Source organism: Anolis sagrei, chromosome Y (assembly GCF_037176765.1).
Source record: "Anolis sagrei isolate rAnoSag1 chromosome Y, rAnoSag1.mat, whole genome shotgun sequence".
NCBI classification, from domain to species: Eukaryota; Metazoa; Chordata; class Lepidosauria; order Squamata; family Dactyloidae; genus Anolis; species Anolis sagrei.
Genome location: NC_090035.1, coordinates 62,860,718 through 62,880,056, shown reverse-complemented (window position 1 = coordinate 62,880,056; position 19,339 = coordinate 62,860,718). Strand labels below are relative to the sequence as shown.

General features: G+C 46.7%; 1 protein-coding gene across 1 annotated transcript; it reads right to left on the bottom strand.

Moving 5' to 3' along the window:
* Positions 1–3,827: 3,827 nt before the first annotated feature.
* On the bottom strand, positions 3,828–18,873 carry LOC137095191 (splicing factor 3A subunit 3-like). The gene is made up of 17 exons (XM_067461568.1): positions 18,713–18,873; positions 18,537–18,584; positions 11,701–11,753; positions 11,342–11,447; positions 10,687–10,759; positions 10,390–10,481; positions 9,425–9,507; positions 9,143–9,281; positions 8,916–8,984; positions 8,695–8,762; positions 7,635–7,742; positions 7,424–7,493; positions 7,157–7,321; positions 6,946–7,056; positions 6,514–6,604; positions 6,156–6,211; positions 3,828–4,087 (listed from the first exon to the last, which is right to left on the bottom strand). Exons 1-17 carry the CDS (start codon positions 18,806–18,808, stop codon positions 4,010–4,012), a joined length of 1,506 nt encoding a protein of 501 aa, XP_067317669.1. The 5' UTR covers positions 18,809–18,873; the 3' UTR covers positions 3,828–4,009.
* Between the last annotated feature and the right edge of the window lie 466 nt (positions 18,874–19,339).

Here is a 19,339-nt window from a genome sequence, read left to right as displayed (position 1 = left end):
CAAAAACGGGAGGTTGGAGATTGGTCAGTAGTTGCTCAAGACCGTGGAGTCAAGGGAGGCCTTTTTCAGGAGTGGTCTGACCACAGCCTATTTCAACCCAGATGGAAAAGTCCCCTGCTACAATGATGCATTAATGAATAACACAAACCAATCCAGCAACCCACCTCTAGCCGATTTAATTAGCCAGGAAGGGCAAGGGTCCAGAGCCAACGTGGTTGCTCTCACAGGCCCTCCACATCCACGTATACAATATATTATATTATTAGAACAGTACAATATTAGTATTATATTACTACATTGAACTATACTACTATACTGTGATACTATTAGTAATATTACATGTAATATGAAATATAAAATTATTATATTTTATTATTAGTATTATATTGTATTACATTATAATATTATCACTATTATATGTGTATACAATATATTAAATTATTAGTATACCACAATATTAGTATTATATATTACTATATTGTACTATACCACTATACTGTAATATTATTAGTAATATAAATATATAATTATTATATTGTATTATTAGTAGTATTATATTGTATTTCATTATAACATTATCAATATTATGTGTGTATACAATATATTATAATATTAGCACAGCACAATATTAGTATTATATATTACTATGTTATTGCTGGGGGGAGGGGTCCCCACTGATGACCCTTGGCTTGCTGGGATGGATGAGTGTCATATCCCAGATGGCTAGCAAGAGTGCCTTGCTTCAATACTATTGTTAATCTCCCAATCTGCTCAGGGTGTCTCCCCATATATTGTTCTGCCTCATCTGCAGATGCTCCTTCTTTAGTTATGGGCCAAACTTTGAAAGCACATAAAGCACAGAAGCATTTCTCCTTTGAAGGAGTAATGTTTTTTAATTATATTTTATGTTGTTAGGGGCATTGATTGCTGACTGTAAACCACGTTGAGTCACCTTCGGGCTGAGAAAGGAAGTATATAAATATAATAAATAAATAAATAAATAAATAAATAAATAAAGGCTCTCTTCTTTGGGAAGCCCTCCATGGAAGACTCTTGCTCAACCTGCCTTTACCGGTGCTTTCTCACAATTACTTTATGATGTTCTCATTAATAGGATACTTAACGTTAACAGCTTACATCCACCTTCCCTGTTTATCGTTCCCTCTTAAAGATTTGTAGACTGGCCATCTGTGTTTTTGTTGTTGGATGGCTGCCTCAATTAAAAAATATGTTTTCATTATGAAACGATTAAAAAGGGAAGCACAAAACAGGGGCACTAATTACAGCCATGCTATAAAATTTAACAAGTAAATACAGTTATTTATAAGCCTGCCAAGGTAAGGTTGTATTTCAGGCTACAAGAGTGCTTTCACAGCAAGGCCACGCTGCTGTTTCCCATCCCCAGACATGGCAAGGGGCGCAGAGGGCAGGAGGAGAGGCTCCAGCAGGCAAGTTGATGGATGGACCGATTCAGGAAGGCTGCCAATGGGTCCCAGAGCACAAGATCCCATGGGACTAGTGGCCGCCATGGAGCCTGAAAAGTGACAAGCCAGTGGCGCAGAGCCGTTCACTCGGGGACTCCAGTGTCAGCCCAGCAACAGTGCATTCGGCGGAAACTCCAGGGAAAGCGCTGGAGCAGCCTCCTTCCTGCCTCTTGCCAACACAGGACCAACAAAGCCTTCTGCAGCTTTCAGTGGCAAGGGGTCCTCCCACCCAGCATTCGCCCTTCCCCTGCAGCAAGCCATATGCTGAAAAGTGATGCCCAAGAACAGGGCCGTAGCCAGAAAAAAATTTCGGGAGGGGTTGAAATTTTCGGGGGGGGGGTTGAAATTTTCATGGGGGCTTGAAACTTGCCTCCTAGCTCACGCTGAAGCAAAGAGCATAGTAGGGGGCAGAGCAGCCTTCAATAGCCTGCAGCTCCGCCCCTGTCAACCACCTCCACCAAGTCTGGCCTCTTTAATGAGAGCATTCAACACCCCCCCTCCCCACCAACTTGGTTGCTTCGCTACATCGGCTATTGCTGCAAGTAATGACTGTGAATAAATTGTCAATATTTGCTTGAGATAGTGCTTGCAGTTCTGGAGGGACTCTAATTTTTTGCATCTCATAGACTTAGCATGAGGATTTGGTTAACCAGTTAAAATTCATGAGTAAACCAGGTTTTTTTAAAAAATCTGAAACATTTCGGGGGGGGATTGAACCCCTAAAACCACCCCCTCGCTACAGGCCTGCCCAAGAAGTCTCTGACTTTTCCAGGGGCAACTCCTCCAAGGGCACTCACTGCTCAAGTCAGGATCAAACCTGAGAGAGGACTGGATTCAAATGCAGCCGGGCACAGAATATACACAATCACACCCTTGATTGAGAGAAAGGGAGGGAGGGAGGCAGTAAAGACGAGGAGGGTGCATGTTTTATTTTAATTGTACTTTTTGTTTTTAATTGTTTTGTTTTGATGTTCTGTGGGCATTTTGTCCCATGTGTAAGCAGCCCCGAGTCCCTTTGGGGAGATGGAAGCAGGGCATAAAAATAAAGTAGTTATTATTATTGTTATTGTTATTATTTACACAACAAGATTAGTACATGGTAAACAAGATCACTATTTATTTATTTATTTGCTGTATTTGTATACCGCCCTTCTCAGCCCCCAGGCAACTCAAGGCGGTTTTACAATGGTAACGATTCAATGCCCAAAAACACCACAAAACATTTTAAAACATTAATATATAATATAAAACCATAACAAGAATATTAAAACATAGATAATTTGCATCTCTTAATAAAAAACATTGTCCCATCTCATCCAATCATTCAAATTACTGTATTTTTTCAAGCTATGCTGGCTTTCATATCTGATCACACATCGGACACTTCCCAAGTGTCTAGGACTGTGTGATGTGTCGGCAAATAATGTGTGCAGATCCGAGTAGGGTGGCCTTTTGCAGCTGACAGATGGTAATTTTGTCAGCACCTATTGTTTTTAAGTGCAGGCCAAGGTCTTTAGGCATTACTATTATTATTCAGTGAAGGCTAAACACAGTAAGCACTGGGTTGCTGTAAGTTTTTCGGGCTGTATGGCCATGTTCCAGAAGCATCCTGTCCTGACGTTTTGTCCTCATCTATGGCAGGCATCCTCAGAGGTCTGAGGTCTGTTGGAAACTAGAAAACGTCAGGAGAGAACGCTTCTGGAACATGGCTGTACAGTCCGCATAACTTACAGCAACCCAGATTCTGACCATGAAAGCCTTTGACAATAAAGTGAGCATTTTCTCCAAAAAAAATCCTCCTTGCAAAAAGCAGAAACATGGGGGGGTTTTATGGCTCATCTTCACATCCAAAGGCAGCCACCCCTCAAGTAAGGAATGTTCAGGAGAAGAGGGCTGGGACTGAGCCCTTTGGGTTGTTCATGGTTCATGCCTGAGGTTTCCCACTGCAGCCTGACCTGACCACCCGCTCTCTCTCCCCATTTCCTCAGTCTGTTCCCCAAAAGACCCTCACTCCTGGGTACTTACCTGGCTTGCTTCTCACTTGCAAGGAGCCCTGGATGCCTGAGCAATACCAGCCTTCAGCACTGGCACAGAGGATGCCTCCCGCCCAGGAAGAGGTGGCACCAACTTGAAGATACAGCTGAAGGCAGGTGAGGAGGCAGAGGAGGAGCCTACTTCCTTGGTTCTCTGGGCAGCACGTCTCTCCCTTTCTACCGCCTCCCCAATCCACCAATGCCCTTTATTTCACCCATCTGTGCATACAACAGACCTGAAGAGAGGAGGAGGTCCTCAACTGCACCGATCACTGCCTGATGGAACACAAACCATGCTGAAGACACTTCCTTTCTCCCTTTAAAATGAGTGTTTATTTCTTTGAATTCGTTGCATACAAAGAAATGTCTGAGACCCCGCCCTGCTTTCTGGATGCCTGACAGCTCAGCTCAGGTGGATGCAGGAAAGCCAGGGCAGAAAGGGGAGGAATGAGGAAGCGGGGGGAGGGGGTGCCCACAATTGCCCACCCTTCTTCAGAGCAGGCCTTGGCGCTTCAGGTCTTCGTAGGTCTTCTTGTTGACCACATTCCCGCTGGAATCTTCATATTCTTCCTGTGGAGTAAAAGGTTGTGTGTCAGGATCACCGTATCAGCTGGGACTGGCTGCTTCGGTTCTCTGTCATAAAGAAGGGGAGGTAGTAGGGAGGCTGGGTAGTTAGGGAAAGTAGTGTAGATACAACATGCTTTGTGAGGGAAATTGAAACTGCAGTTAACAGACTGAGTGTTTGGCCACTAGGGGGCAGATGGGAGTTGGGGCTGATATATACAGGAGGTTTGAGCAGGAAAACTTTAGAACTGTCTTTTTAGGATTTTGGAAAAAAAGGAATAAGCTACTTGTCTCCAGCGTTGTTGTGAGCTTGATTTTAACTCCAATGTCTTCCAGAGTCTGACAGAGTCAAGGAAAGAAGGAAAGAGAAATTTATTGAATGTCTGTGCATGGATGTCATTGAGGGTGGCAGAGGAGGCCCAGATAGGGCAGCAGGGTTGGATCACGCCAAGACTCACACAGCTCAAGAGCAATCATATGCCCACAGCTAGCCTCCTTGGAGGGCTACCCAATAGCCATCCCTTTGTTTCTGAGAGACCCTGAAGATAGTCCTCAGTGGCATCCTTCAGCTATTCCTTCAGCTTGGCAGGCACTGGTGCTCATCTTTCCTCCTACTGGAGGGCCTTCATGCCATGACAAGTGACTGACAGACACCCCCATTTATAGAGGGTTCACCAGATTCTCCCAGTTGTGATTGTTGGAAGTAACAACCTTCCAAGCCTTCACTATTTGTTAATGTATATATTTGCTAACTTAAATCAAGAAATAGTATTCTAAGATCTACAGAGGCACTCACTGGAACACCCAGAACCTCAATCAATGGCTGATACTAAATGAGAGACTCCCTCCTGGGCACACAAAAAACTGGGCGACTTGGAAGGTGCTGAAGAGACTGCGCTGTGGCACCATGAGATGTAGAGCTAACCTTAAGAAATGGTGCTATAATGGAGTTCACAACATGCGAGGGTGGAGAAGAGTAAACCACAGACCACCTATTTCAATGCAGTCTGAGCCCTGCCACATGCACAATGGAGGACCTTCTTATGGCAACATCAGAGGCACTCCAAGTGGCCAGCTACTGGTCAAAGGACATTTTCAAACTTTGTGTTTTTTTGTTTTTGTTTTTTTTAAAATACAATATAATTGTTTTATTCGCTCCTGATACGATAAATCAATACCTGTAATGTATGTAAATATTGATTTGCCAGTATGACTGACCTCTTTGGTATGGGAGAGGCTACAAGGCATGTGATTGTACTGATTATGTTCAGACTCAAGACTCCATTTTGTTATTCATTTTGGACTTCAATATTACCAGTTTGCATCAGACCTCAGTGGAGATGGATGCATAGATGTATGTGTTTGGTCTTTAATGAAAGCAGTTGCTGTTTAGAGACTTCAACAGAGAAATATGACTTATGGACTTCAGTGAGTACAGCTATACTTAAAGACTATGGACAATGATAAAGAATGGTATCTTGTGTAAACACACAGAGAAACCTACATCCTATCTACTACTGAACTTTAATAGGAAATGTGCCTGTATGGCGAATCAATACAAGATAGTTATGATTAAACAAAATATGTCATTTTTAAAGGATTTTTTTTTATTATCTCTGAGTGCATATTTTAACTAAGAGGTTTCAAGGGAGGGTATACCTTTTGGGCAACTGCAATTTCAACTTCAAAGAATCAACCATCCTCTGCTAACCAAATATATTTTTGTAGTGGCATGTCTTTATCCTTGGCAGTTTAGAGACATGGTTCTTCAGTTTAACAGCTGAGTCACCTGTGTGCCATTACATGAATGCTTGTGAATATCACTTGTTCAAAGGGTTGACCTCTAACAAGGTCATGCATTCTCTTGACTAGTAGTTTTCATGGAGGTTCACATTTGCCAAACGGACGTGACCTCATTTTTACCTTTTCAATAAGGTTATGGTGCAGTCATTTCTAATAAGTTATGGAATTTCCAATAGTGATGACCTCAGGGGATTTTGGGATACAGAGGCACAGGCACTCCTACACCCCACCCCCTCACAATCACCATCCCTGCCCCACAGCTCCAACTGACCTCTGTATCTGGCTGCCACCGCTCTGAAGCCTTCTGCTGTTTCAGCTTTGACCAGACTGCAAGAGACACAGGCAGAGGGTCACGGCCACTGCTCCCCGACATAAACGCAGCTGCCTCAATCACTAGCAGAAGAATCACTACCACTACCACACCCCAATCATGGCTCCTGTCTTGTCCAGATGATTGACCCAAACTACCCCCACCCCAATGGCACCTGGGGATCAAGAGAAGCCAGATACACAGTGTTTGCCCTCAAAGAACCTCTCACAGCTGCAATCAGATACAGGCATATGGCAGTGATGGCAGCATTCTGCCCCAGGACTCCAAAGCAGCTGGAAGAGGGGGCGCTTGCACTTACGGGAGACAGCATCCTCAATCTGTGTGACATTGGCAAAGTGAGCTGTGTTGGGGATGCCCAGGCACCGCATCCCGTGAGCATGGCGCCACTCCTGCGGAGCAGAGAAAGGCATAAAAGAGAGGGCCAGGAAGGAAGGGCGCACCTAGGCTGCTTCCAAGTAGCCACAAGGGGCACAGAGGGCCTGAGGAAGAGGCAAGAGGGAGAGCGGCCCCACACTCCTCTCTTCTGCATGGCATCCAAGCCCACAATCCAGGCCCACAGACAATATGCCAAGGACAATATAGAAAGACCCCCGAGCTCCTGAGATGCATCTCCCCCACCCCACAATGCTTTGGCCCAACCCCTTGGCTTTGCATCCATTGTAAACAGAGCTCCCCTGACTCTTCTGGTTCCCCTTGAGCCAACACAATGCTTCTCCTGGCTGCCACTCACTGCAAAGTGTCGCTGGAAGGCCTTGGGACCCCGGTATGTGTAGTTCCCACAGATCTCACAGTTATAGTTGATGTTCAGGCCATGGAGCTTGTACAGCCAGTAGGGGATAGGCTGCAAGAGGGCAAAGAGAAAGGAAATGACTCTGTGCTGCCCCCAGAGAGGCCCACTCAGCCCCTCTCCAAAATCCCTCCAATTACCAGCAGGGGCGCACCTTGCCATCCCATCCCAAGGGCAGGTTCTTGGGGTTGTAGATGATCTCATTCTCCTCATCCTCGCTCTCACTCTCACTGATCTGCTCCTCTTCCTCCTCCTCCCGCTCCTCCCCAGTCCGGGCCTGTTTGCGCTGGACGTTCTCGTGGGTCAGCTGCCGTTGTTCCTACAAAAGAGGACAAAGGCTGCGGGCATCAGCAAGGCAGTCCTGTCCTGGCCATGAGGCCCCAAACAGGGCTGGGGGCTGAGGGAAGGGAGGGGCACTCACCCCCAGGTTCTCCACGTATTCATAGATCTGAGCTTCCAGAAAAGCCAGGTCCCTGTTGCGTTCCATGTCCCTGCAAAGACAACAGAACTGTGATGTATGGGCCTGCTCTGGCAAGGTGCCAGGGCTGCCCCCGAGAGCTCGGGAAGAGCTGGTCACAGCCATTATGGACAGTTAGTAATGTGACCAGCAAAAGGCCATGGAGCCTACTCACCGCTTGCTTCCCTTTGTCTTGGGGTTCTTGGCAAAGAGGGAAGGGTCAACGGCCTCCAGAGACTTCCCCTTGGTGCTGAACAGCCTCTGGGCACGTTCCTCTAAAGTACTGCTCAGGAGGGAAAGACAAGGCAAGACCACAGAACTAAGTCTCTGTTCTTGCCGGGGGGGGGGGGGGGTGCACTCTACTATTTACGGCATTTATATCCCGCCCTTCTTACCTCAAAGGGGACTCAGGGTGGCTTACATAATTGTCATTATTCCATGCCCAAATAACAACAACAATTAAAAGCAATTAAACAGCAATTTAAAAAAAAACATTAAAACAACATATGTAAACATAAGACAACTATTGTGCATAGATCCAAAGCCAGATAGTCAAATAATCATATTTATCAATCCAGGGTCAATTCCAACTGTATTGCACAGATAATTATGCTGAGCCAAATGCTTGCTCCCAAAGTCAAGTTTTCACTTGTCTGCGAAATGACAGGAGGGAAGGGGTCAATCGAATCCCACTACGGAGGGAGTTCCACAGCCAAGGAGCCACCACTGAGAAGGCCCTGTCTCTCATCCCTATCAGCCGTGCCTGCAAAGGTGGTTGGACCAAAAGCAGGGCCTCCCCAGAAGATCTTAACCTACATGATGGTTCATAGAGGGAGATACATTCGGACAAGGAAGTTGGGACGGGGCCATTCAGGGCTTTATAGGCCAAAGCCAGCACTTTGAATTGTACTCGGTAGCAAACCAGCAACCAGTGGAGCTGACACAACTGGGGGTTGTGTGATCCCTATACGCCCCTTCTGTTAGTAATCTGGCTGCCACATGTTGGACTTAGGAACAGTCTTCAAAGCCAACCCCACATACAGCGTGTTACAGTATGTAACCAGCCCATGGACCACAGTGGCCAAATCTACTTCCCAAGTATGGGAACAACTGGTGCACAAGTTTTAATTGTGCAACCCCCCCTCCCCCACCTCCTCCCCAGCCACCACCCTAAAGCCCAGCTAAACTGTCCCAAAGCCTCCTGTTGGCCTGATGAAATCCAGTCCCTAACTTACCCCCCACACTTCAGACCCAATGCCAACAGGGCAGACTTCAGCCGATCCAATCCAAGGGAAGCCAGTTCCTGAGACATAAAAGCTCAGAGTTAGTGGGAGTCAGACTGGTGCTTAGCACCTCCTCTGCAGGGCAGCCATGTCCTCAGCAGAATCAAGGGGTGGGGAGAAAGTGGTTACTGCAGGACTATCACTGCCACCGCTCTGTGACAAGAAAAACCCACCTCCCAGGAAGAGAAGGCCGAGAGGTCCAGGTGGGCCCCTGCGTGAGTGAGGGCGCTGCTGGTCTCTTTCTGCCAAAACAACACAAGAGACAACGGTTACTGGTCAAAGGCCCTTGGTAAACCTTGGCCCAGAACCACCAGCAGGCACCAAGCAAGCCTGGAAAAGGGTCTACCCCAAGCCTCTGTTCTAAATGGCCAAAATGGCCCCTCTGTTCATCCCTGCTCACCGGCCACCCAGGGAACGTGCCATTTTCCCATTTCTTTTCAAACTCTGCTTGGATTTTGCCAAAGAGCTCATTCTGGTCTAGCAGTGGCTTCACCCGGTCTGTGTAATCCTGAAGGTATTCCAGGAGCATCTCCAAGTACCTGTAACGGGAAAACATAAAGTATGGTGACTCACAGAAAGACAAGCAAAACTCCTGGGAGCACCAGATGGGCCATATAAACTACAGGACAAGGCCACTTCTGCGCTTTTCCTCTCACTCCTCAAAATGCCCGATTACACTCACCTTCTGTACTCTGCATTTTTTCTCTCCTTGGGAATGTCAAAGAGTTGGTCAAAAGTAGACAAGTATGTGATATAGTCCAATTTCTGCAAAACAAATCATTCACCACTATTGGATAAAGTTTAAGATTTCCCTGACATTAAGTCTTGTCGCGTCTGACTCTGGGGTGTGGTGCTCATTTCCATTTCTAAGTCGAAGAGGCGGCGTTGTCCCTAGCCACCTCCAAGGTCATGTGGCTGGCATGACTGCATGGAGCGCCCTTACCTTCCCACCAGATTGGTACCTATCAATCTACTCACTTTTGCATGTTTTCAAACTGCTAGGTCGGCAGAAACTGGAGTTAACAGTGGGAGCTCACCCTACTCCCCCGGTTCGAACCGTCGACCTTTTGGTCAGCAAGTTCAGCAGCTCAGTGGTTTAACCCGCTGTGCCACCAGGGGGGCCTCATCACTATTACTACTACAGTAGTCTCACTTATGCAACCTTCACTCATCCAACCTTCTGTATTATCCAATGCCATCTGCTTTCTGCCCAGATCTACAGCTTTTTCAATACATTGCAATGTTTTGGTGGTAAATTCGTAAATACAGTAATCACCACAAAACATTGCTGTGTTTTGAACTGCTTTTTCTGTCAATTTGTTGTAAAACATGATGTTTTGGTACTTATTTTGTAAAATCATTACATAATTTGATGTTTAATAAGCTTTTTCTTAATCTTTCCTTATTATCCAATGTTTTCGCTTATCCAATATTCTGCCGGCCCGTTTATGTTGGATAAGCGAGACTCTATTGTAGCATAATTACTATTACGACTACTTTTATAATAATTATTATTGGCAAGGCAGAAATTCTTTGTCTCTCTATACAGCACTAAACTATTATTTCAAGGTGAGGGATAGTGTAGGGCCCTGAAAGAAAGGAAGAAAAGCCAAGCAATGCCTTGCTCCCTGCAGGCGTCTATCTCACCTCTGAGGCCTTAAGGTTAATGTACTTGAGATAACAGTCGTGCAGGTCCAAATAGCGGCCGTATCCTTCTTCATCGGTAAACTCTACAAGGTCTGCCAAAAACAAAGAAATGCATCTGGAAAACTGCCCATGAAGGGAGTGCCCCTTCTTTCCACTCCGTCTGCACTTCGCTGGCTTTGCTGCACCCCAAAAATATGCAGCCCATCCACTCCAATTTCTCTTGAGAAGAGAGGTAGGTATCAGGGCAGGGAGGGTAGCCAACGGGTGATTCCAAAGGCTTTCAGGTCTCAAACATACTCTGGGCCTCTTCACTGGGGTTCTCCCGGGCCTTGAGGAACTCCTCAAACTCCACTGACATTGGCACACAGATCTATAAAAGACCACAAAAAACATTATTGTTGTACCCCTTGGGAGCAGTCAGGTTTTTATTGTTTCCTAGATTCCTGGCCAACCTCTCTGAGCCCCGGCACAAGAATGAGAGCTGCTACATCACCACACAGTTGGCTGCAAACCACTTAGAGAACACTTCCAAATGTAACCAATAAATTAAAACATGGCTCTGATTTCACTATGTAAAAAAATTGATTTTTTTCTATTCCTGGTTTGAAAGCATTATTTCCTGTTTGGTCATTACTTTGAAAGAAGTTGTTCCACTTCAAAATCAACTTTGTTTTTGCGGCTCCTACAAACTAGGTTGAATTGGTTGAGACTTGATGAGATAGATATTAATTGAAAAATTAGAGCAAAATGTGCTGCTGCAAGATGTCCCTCCTACAAAGACAAAGTTTTTGCAGTTTAATAAATCTTTTCCATGTTTTTAGGATAGAACCAATTAGGAAATGACATTTATAACCTAGGAACAAAAATTGTGTTGCATAATGTTTTTTTTCAGGCCTTTATCAGGTGCCTTTTGGTGGAGCTGTAAGCAGCTACTCGCCCTGCAGGCCCTCACCTCATTGGGATGCTTCCGGTGGAACTCCTTGATCTGTTTGAGGCGGTTGTAAAATTCGGCAAACTCGTTGGGTCCCGAGATGGCGCTGAGCTCCTCCTTCCGCAGCCTGAGGGGCCACAAGAAATTGAATGGGTTGTCTGCTGGGCAGACAGAAGAGAGTCCACTCGCCTACTCAATGGCACATTCAAGGATTGTGCCCCCCCCCCAGGTGCCCCTGGGGAGCATCAAGGGGCAGCTTACTGCGGCAAAGGCTCAGGGAACATTTGTGGGGAACTCCAAGGAGCCGCCCCTCCTTCCCTCCAAAGACCACAATGCCCCCCCCCCCCCACGGAATTGCCAGTCAATTCCTCCATTCTCACCCATCTTTGTCGTCATATAAGTCACGCAGGTTGCCGCTCACCTCCATGTAGCACTACAAAAGAAAAAAGGCTCCGCCATCAGGGGGGCACAAGGTTGGACTGTGCGGGGTCAAAGCCCAGCTGCAGGTGCCCATCTTTCCCCCAAAACTGGATCTCAAAATATTTGTGGTATTCTCTAAATCTAGTGCTTGAAAACATTATTGTCTTGGAACTGTAAACATAAAGGTAAAGGTTTCCCAGGACATTAAATCCAGTCGTATCTAACTCTGGGGGGTGGTGCTCTCCATTTCTAAGCCAAAGAGCCAGCATTGTCTGTAGACACCTCCAGGGTCATATGGCCGACATGACTACATGGAGCACTGCTACTTTCCCGCCAAGAGGGTACCCACTGATCGACTCAGATTTGCATGTGAAGCTGGGACTAACAGTGGGTGATGCTGGTGGCGAAGTGAGTTAAACCACTGAGCTGCTGAACTTGCTGATCGAAAGGTTGGCAGTTCAAATCTAGGGAGCAGGGTGAGCTCCCACTGTTAGGCCCAGCTTCTGCTTGGAACTGTAGTTCCTCTTCAATTTTTCCAAGTTATGCTGAAATTTATACCCCTTTTTGCTAAGAGAAAAATTGCCCTTTTTAGGTTTTTTTTCTTTTGCTGTCAAAACATTTTTTGCGGTCTTCCTTAAGCTTGCAGTAGTTATCTAAAAATGTTGAGGCCAGTAAGAAAAATTGATGATGCAGACCATATTGGGAAGGGAGGGGGACACATGTTGACAGGCCAGAAGGGGTCCAGAGAAGGGCCAGCAAAAATGGCCAAAGATTGGAAAGCCATGACTCTCTCTGAGGAGCAGATGAGGGAGCTAAAGGGGATGTTCAGTTTGGAGAAAAGAAGGTTGATAGAAGGGGACAGGGAGCCACATGTGACCATTTGAAAGGATTTCCCATTGAGGAGGAGGAGGAAGGGACAAGGCTGCTTTGGAGACTAGGACACAATGGAGCCATGGATTCCAATGGCTGAGAAAGAGAGGTTCCACATCAGCATGAGGAAGATCTTCAGTACAAACATATACCTCCCATATATGAACTATCTAGGCATTTAAGATCACCTGGGGAGGTTCTGCTCTCGGTCCCACCTTCTTTGCAGGTGCAACTGGAGGGGACAAGAGGCAAGGCCTTCTCAGTTAGCCCCTCGGCTGTGGAACTCCCTCCCTGGAATATTAGATCAGCCCCTTCACTCCTAACCTTCCGCAGAAAAGTAAAAACATGGCTTTTTTAACAAGTCTTTGGGAACCTAGTGCCATGGCAAAACACAGAACTATGTGAAATTGAATACTGGAAAGGCTTAGACCAGGGGTCCTCAAACTTTTTAAACAGAGGGCCAGGTCACAGTCCCTCAAACTGTTGGAGGGCTGGATTATAATTTGAAAAAAAACATTAATGAATTCCTTTGCACATGACACATGTCTTATTTGTAGAGAGAGAGAAACGCTTTTAAACGATACAATAGTTAAACTTAAGAACAATTCTAATAAATATAAGCTTATTAGTATTTCAATGGGAAATGCAGGCCTGCTTTTGGCTAATGAGATAGGATTATTGTTGTTGTGTGCTTTCAAGTCGTTTGAGACTTAGGTTGACCCTGAGCGAGGGCCGGGTAAATGACCTTGGAGGGCCGTATCCGGCCCCCGGGCCTTAGTTTGAGGACCCCTGGCTTAGACGATGTTTTTGGACAATGAGGCTAATAGTGAAGGTAGTGGTTTCATGTTTTTGAAGGTTTTAATGTATGTGTTTTATAATTGTTTAAATGTTTATTGTAATTGTTACAATGTTTCAATTGAATTGCTGCCTATGTTGTAAAGCTGACTTGAGTCACCTTCGGGCTCAAGAAAGGAGGGGTAGAAATCTATATAAATAAAAATGTAATGTTTGTTTGTGGGATTAACAGAACTCAAAAACCACTGGACGAATTGACACCAAATTTGGACACAATACACCTATCAGGCCAATATATGTCCTTCACTCAAAAAAATAGATTTTGTCATTTGGGAGTTGTAGTTGCTGGGATTTATAGTTCACCTACAATCAAAGAACATTCTGACCTCCACGAATGATGGAATTGAACAAACCTTGGGACACAGAATCCTCATGATCAACAGAAAACACGAAAAGCGTTTGGTGGGCATTGACATTTAGTTTGGGAATTGTAGTTCACCTACATACAGATATCACTGTAGACTCAAACAATGATGGATCTGGACCAAACTCTACACAAATATTCAATATGCCCAAAATAGAATCTTGACATTTGGGAGCTGTAATTGCTGGGATGTATAGTTAACCTACAATCACAGAGCATTCTGAACTCCACCCATGACAGAATTGGGCCAAACCTTCCCCATGTGGCCACAGCAATGCGCGGCAGGGGACGGCTAATATCTATCTATCTATATAAATGTGTTAGGGGCATCCAACGAGGAAACAAAACTCAAAAACCCCCCAACGAAACTTAACCAAAATTCCCATGCCCATAACACAACCCACAAGGTACAAACATATCTACTCAAAATTAAAAACAACACAACAACACACTCACAAAACGGCAAAACAACAAAACTCAAAAATCCCCCAACGAAACTTAACCAAAATTCCCATGCCCATAACACAACCCACAAGGTACAAACATATCTACTCAAAATGAAAAACAACACAACAACACACTCACAAAATGGCAAAAGAATAAAACTCAAAAAAAACCCAACGAAACTTAACCAAAATTCCCATGCTCATAACACAACTCACAAGGTACAAACATATCTACTCAAAATTAAAAACAACACAACAACACACTCACAAAACGGCAAAACAACAAAACTCAAAAATCCCCCAACGAAACTTAACCAAAATTCCCATGCCCATAACACAACCCACAAGGTACAAACATATCTACTCAAAATGAAAAACAACACAACACATTCACAAAACGGCAAAACAACAAAACTCAAAAAAACCCCAACGAAACTTAACCAAAATTCCCATGCCCATAACACAACCCACAAGGTACAAACATATCTACTCAAAATGAAAAACAACACAACAACACACTCAAAACGGCAAAAAAAACAAAACTCAAAAAAACCCCAACGAAACTTAACCAAAATTCCCATGGCCATAACACAACCCACAAGGTACAAACGTATCTACTCAAAATGAAAAACAACAAAACAACACACTCACAAAACGGCAAAACAACTGAGGATGCGCATTGGCGCCCAGCCGCAAGTTCCCTGGCGCGCGCACATGCCCTTCCGGCCAACGTTCCCTCTGCGGAAACCATGCCCACTCCAAGCCCCGCCGCGCCACTTCCCGCACACACACACACCCCTGCCGCACATACACACACAACTCCACACTCCATCACTCCCCCCGCCGCCGCACACACACACGCAACCCCACTCCCCCCGCCACCGCACACACACACGCAACACCACACTCCATCACTTCCCCCGCTGCCGCACGCACACATGCAACCCCACTCCCCCCGCCGCCGCACACACACACGCAACCCCACGCTCCATCACTCCCCCCGCCGCCGCACGCACACACGCAACCCCACTCCCCCCGCCGCTGCACACACACACAACCCCACGCTCCATCACTCCCCCCTGCCGCCGCACACACACACGCAACCCCATGCTCCATCACCCACCCACCCCCGCCGCTGCACACACACACACAACCCCATGCTCCATCACTCCCCCACGCCAATCTTACCTCCTTTTACTTCAGGCCACCTCCAAACCCCACCCCGCCCCTTCCCGCCCTGTCAAAATCTAGGAAAGACAGGAAGGAAGGAAAGAAGGAAGAAAGAGAAAGGGAGGTAAAGAAAAAGGGGGAAGGAAGGAAAGTTAGAGAAAGAAGGAAGAAGAAAAGGAAAGAAAAGGAAAGATGGAAGGAAAGAAAAGAGAGACAGCAGAAAAGAAAGAAAAAGGGGGAAGGAAGGAAAGATAGAGAAAGAAGAGGAGAAGGAAAGATGGGAGGGAAGGAAGGAAGGAGGGAAAGAAGGAGAGAAAGAGGGAAGATTGGCAAAGGAAGAAAGGGGGAGGGAATGAAGGAAAGAGAGAAGGATGAAACCAAGTAGTGAAAGAAATCAAGAGGTAGAGAAGGAAGAAAGGAGAGAAAGGGGGAGGAAAAGGGGGAAGGAATAGGTAGGTACCTCTCTTTCATAATAGTCCAGATATCTACCTCAACATTGATAAGTTTTACTATAGGCCACAGCAACGCGTGGCAGGGCACAGCTAGTATATATATACAAATGTAATGTTCGTTTGTGAGATTAACACAACTCAAAAACTGGATGAATTGCTGCCAAATTTGGCCACAAGATACCTACTAATCCAAGGAGTGATCATCACTAAAAAAAATTTGTTTTTGTCATTTGGGAGTTGTAGCTGCTGGGATTTAGAGTTTACTTACAATCAAAGAGCATTCTGAACTCCTTCTGAACCAAACATGGCACACTGGACTCCCATGACTAACAGAAAATACTGGAAGGGGGAGTGCCCAAGAACACTCCCCCTTTTCAGCCCACTCAGTTCCCTTGATACCTCTCTTTCCAGCTTGATATAGGAAGTGTCCCCACATGAGATCCAGGGGAAACTATACGCCAGTCTTACTTCCTCAGAAAGTTGACTAGCCACAGATTCAAACCACGTTGGGGGGGGGGGGGGTCTCGGAGGAGGGGGGCACCATCCAGGTTGTGTGGGGGAGGAGATTTGCTGGTCACCAACGTCCCAGGGAGAAGCGCAACAGAGTTTTTGCGACCCTGGAAAAGGTAGGAGGTGGTAGGCTCCATGTCCGATCCCCTGGCCTTAAAGTTCTGCTGATCAATGCCAGGTCCGTCAATGGAAAGACCGCTGCCATTCAGGACCTGATCCTGGATGAGAGGGCGGATCTGGCTTTCATCACCGAGACCTAGATGAGCTGGTGGGAGTAAATCTCACTCAGCTGTGCCCACCGGGTTTTGGAGTGCATCAGCAGGTCAGGGCGGGGATGACACACAACTCTACTACTCATTTCCACCCAATTCCAAGGAGGCCCCTCGAGTGCTGGACGAGTGCCTGGCCGCTGTGGCTATCTGGATGAGGAAGAACAAGCTGAAGATCAATCCCGACAGAGGTCCTCCTGGTCAATCGTAAACTGGATCGGGGTATAGGGTGGCAACCTGTGCTGGATGGGGTTACACCCCCCTGAAGTCACAGGTCCGCAGTTTGGGTGTCCTCCTGGATTCATCGCTTACGCTTGAGGCTCAGGCGTCGGCAGTGTCTGGGAGGGCTTTTGCACATCTAACACTTGTGCACCAGCTCCGACCGTACCCCGCAAAGGTTAATTTGGCCAGGGTGGTCCATGCCTTGGTCACCTCTCGATTGGATTACTGTAATGCGCTCTACGTGGGGCTGCCCTTGAAAACAGCTCGGAAATTCCAACTGGTTGAACGGGCGGCGGGCAGGATGTTAACTGGCGCTCCTTACAGAGAGGTCAACCCTCCTGTTTAAGGAGCTCCACTGGCTGCCATTTACCTACCAAGCCCAATTCAAGGTGCAGGTGCTTACCTACAAAGCCCTAAACGGTTTGGGACCTGCCTGTGTGACCGCATCTCTGTCTACGAACCCACGCGCTCACTTCGTTCATCCGGAGAGGCCCTGCTCGCGATCCCACCTGCATCGCAGGTGCGTTTGGTGGGGGCGAGGGACAGGGCCTTCTCTGTGGTTGCCCCCAAATCTGGATCACCCTTCCCAAAGACATTAGACTAGCACCCACGTTGGCAGTCTTTAGGAAGAACTTGAAGACCTGGCTATTCCGATGTGCCTTCCCAGAATAGGATAACCTCCAGCACTACGTCCCAGAAGCACTTTATTAGAGTTTAAGACTCTGCACATTGCACTTGCCCAGAACTCCAACATAACACCTCACACACCCAGCACTTTTAACCTGTACCCATCACTGGCCCGGCCCTGATTTTATTGTGTAATAGTGTAATGTTTTGTTGTGTTATTGATTATGTTTTTAATTTGCTTGTATTGTTATTGTCTGTTGTTATTGTGTTGAGGCCTTGGCCTTTGTAAGCCGCATTGAGTCCTTCGGGAGATGCTAGCAGGGTACAAATAAAGTTTAATAATAATAATAATAATAATAATAGTTCACCTACAATCAAAGAGTATGGTGAACCTCACCAATGACAGAACTGGGACAAACTTCCCACACAGAACGCACATGACCAATAGAAAATACTTAAGGCTATCCAGTCCAACTCCCTTCACCAGGGCAAGAAAACGTAATCAAAGCCCTCCTGACAAAGAGCCATCAGGTCATAGATATAGATATATATGATTCACACACAGATATAGTATCATACATTTGAAAGGGACCCCCTAAAGAAGAACAATCATATGTTGCATGTTCCAGGGTGGGCAAGCCAGACACTCTCCACATCAACATTGACGAAAAAACAGCAAGAAATACTGTTTACCCACAAGCATCAAGAAATTACATATATTAGAAATCAACACTTTGTCATTACTTTATTTCCCAGATCACCAGACTGGGCCACAGAAACGCGTGGCAGCGGACAGCTAGTTGTAAATAAATAAATAGATTGTGAGAAGAGAGGTTAGAGTGTCTGGGGGATTGTGAACTGAGAGTGGGCGGACTTCTGTCGGGAGGGCTTCGGACACGTCTTCCTGCCTGGCTGAAGAAAGGGAGGGAGGAGGATAGAGGGGGTTGGACTAGATAGCCCCGGGGTGCCCCCCCCCCCCGCTCCAGGCTCCCCAGTGGCGCCTCCACTCACGTCCTGCATGGCGCGGGTCCGGTGGTCCGAGTTGATTTGGTCCCGAAGCTGCAAAAGGGGAGAAGAAGAGAAGAAAGAGGAGGAAGGGAGTGAGGGCGCGGGAGGAGGAGGAGAAGGCGGGAGCGGGGAGTGGGCCTCCTCCGCCAAAGCCCCCTCCGCTCGGCCCCTCCCCGCACCGTGGTTTTCCGGGTCAGCATCTCCTTCACCATGACGTCCATCAGCCGCTCCCGCTCTTCGTGGTAGCGCCGCTGCTGCTCCAGGATGGTCTCCATAGTGGAGCTGGCGGCCAAAGGAAAGAGAAGCCCGGCCGGAAGTTGCGCGCGCGCACGCCCGGAAAGAACACCCCTTCTTTCTTTCCAGCTGCTGTCCTATTGTATGCACTTCCGCCCGCCCCTGGAGCCCAAGAAGAAAGGTTCCACAGCCTCTTCCGACGGGACCTGTTTTTGAGACGGCACGCTTCTCGAAGACCCCTCCGACACTCAGGCCCGCTTCCCGGCAGTTGTTGTTCAGCCTTGATACTGTTTTATGATGTTGTCTGCTTCTGTGGGCCAGACTGACGAGAGAGAGGACTAGAAAGACAGGTCCACCTTGTCTCCTGCCTATAACATCAGTTAGGAACCTTTCCTCCCAGCACCAACTGATGCTCTGGGCCAGAGTGAAGAGAGAGGGGACCAGAAAGATAGCTCCACCTTGTCCCCTGTGCTATGCTAATTTTCTATATAAATAAAAATGTACTATTCATCTTTGGGATTAGTAAAGGTAAAGGTTTTCTCCTGACATGAAGTCCAGTCGTGTCCGACTCT

Excerpts from the sequence above, each read along its gene's own strand:
- LOC137095191 (XM_067461568.1), bottom strand. The coding sequence starts at position 18,808 with ATGGAGACCATCCTGGAGCAGCAGCGGCGCTACCACGAAGAGCGGGAG. Across the intron at positions 6,605-6,945 it reads CCTTCCAGCGACACTTTGCA|GAGTGGCGCCATGCTCACGG; the intron begins GTGAGTGGCAGC and ends TCTGCTCCGCAG. Across the intron at positions 6,212-6,513 it reads GATTGAGGATGCTGTCTCCC|TCTGGTCAAAGCTGAAACAG; the intron begins GTAAGTGCAAGC and ends TGTCTCTTGCAG.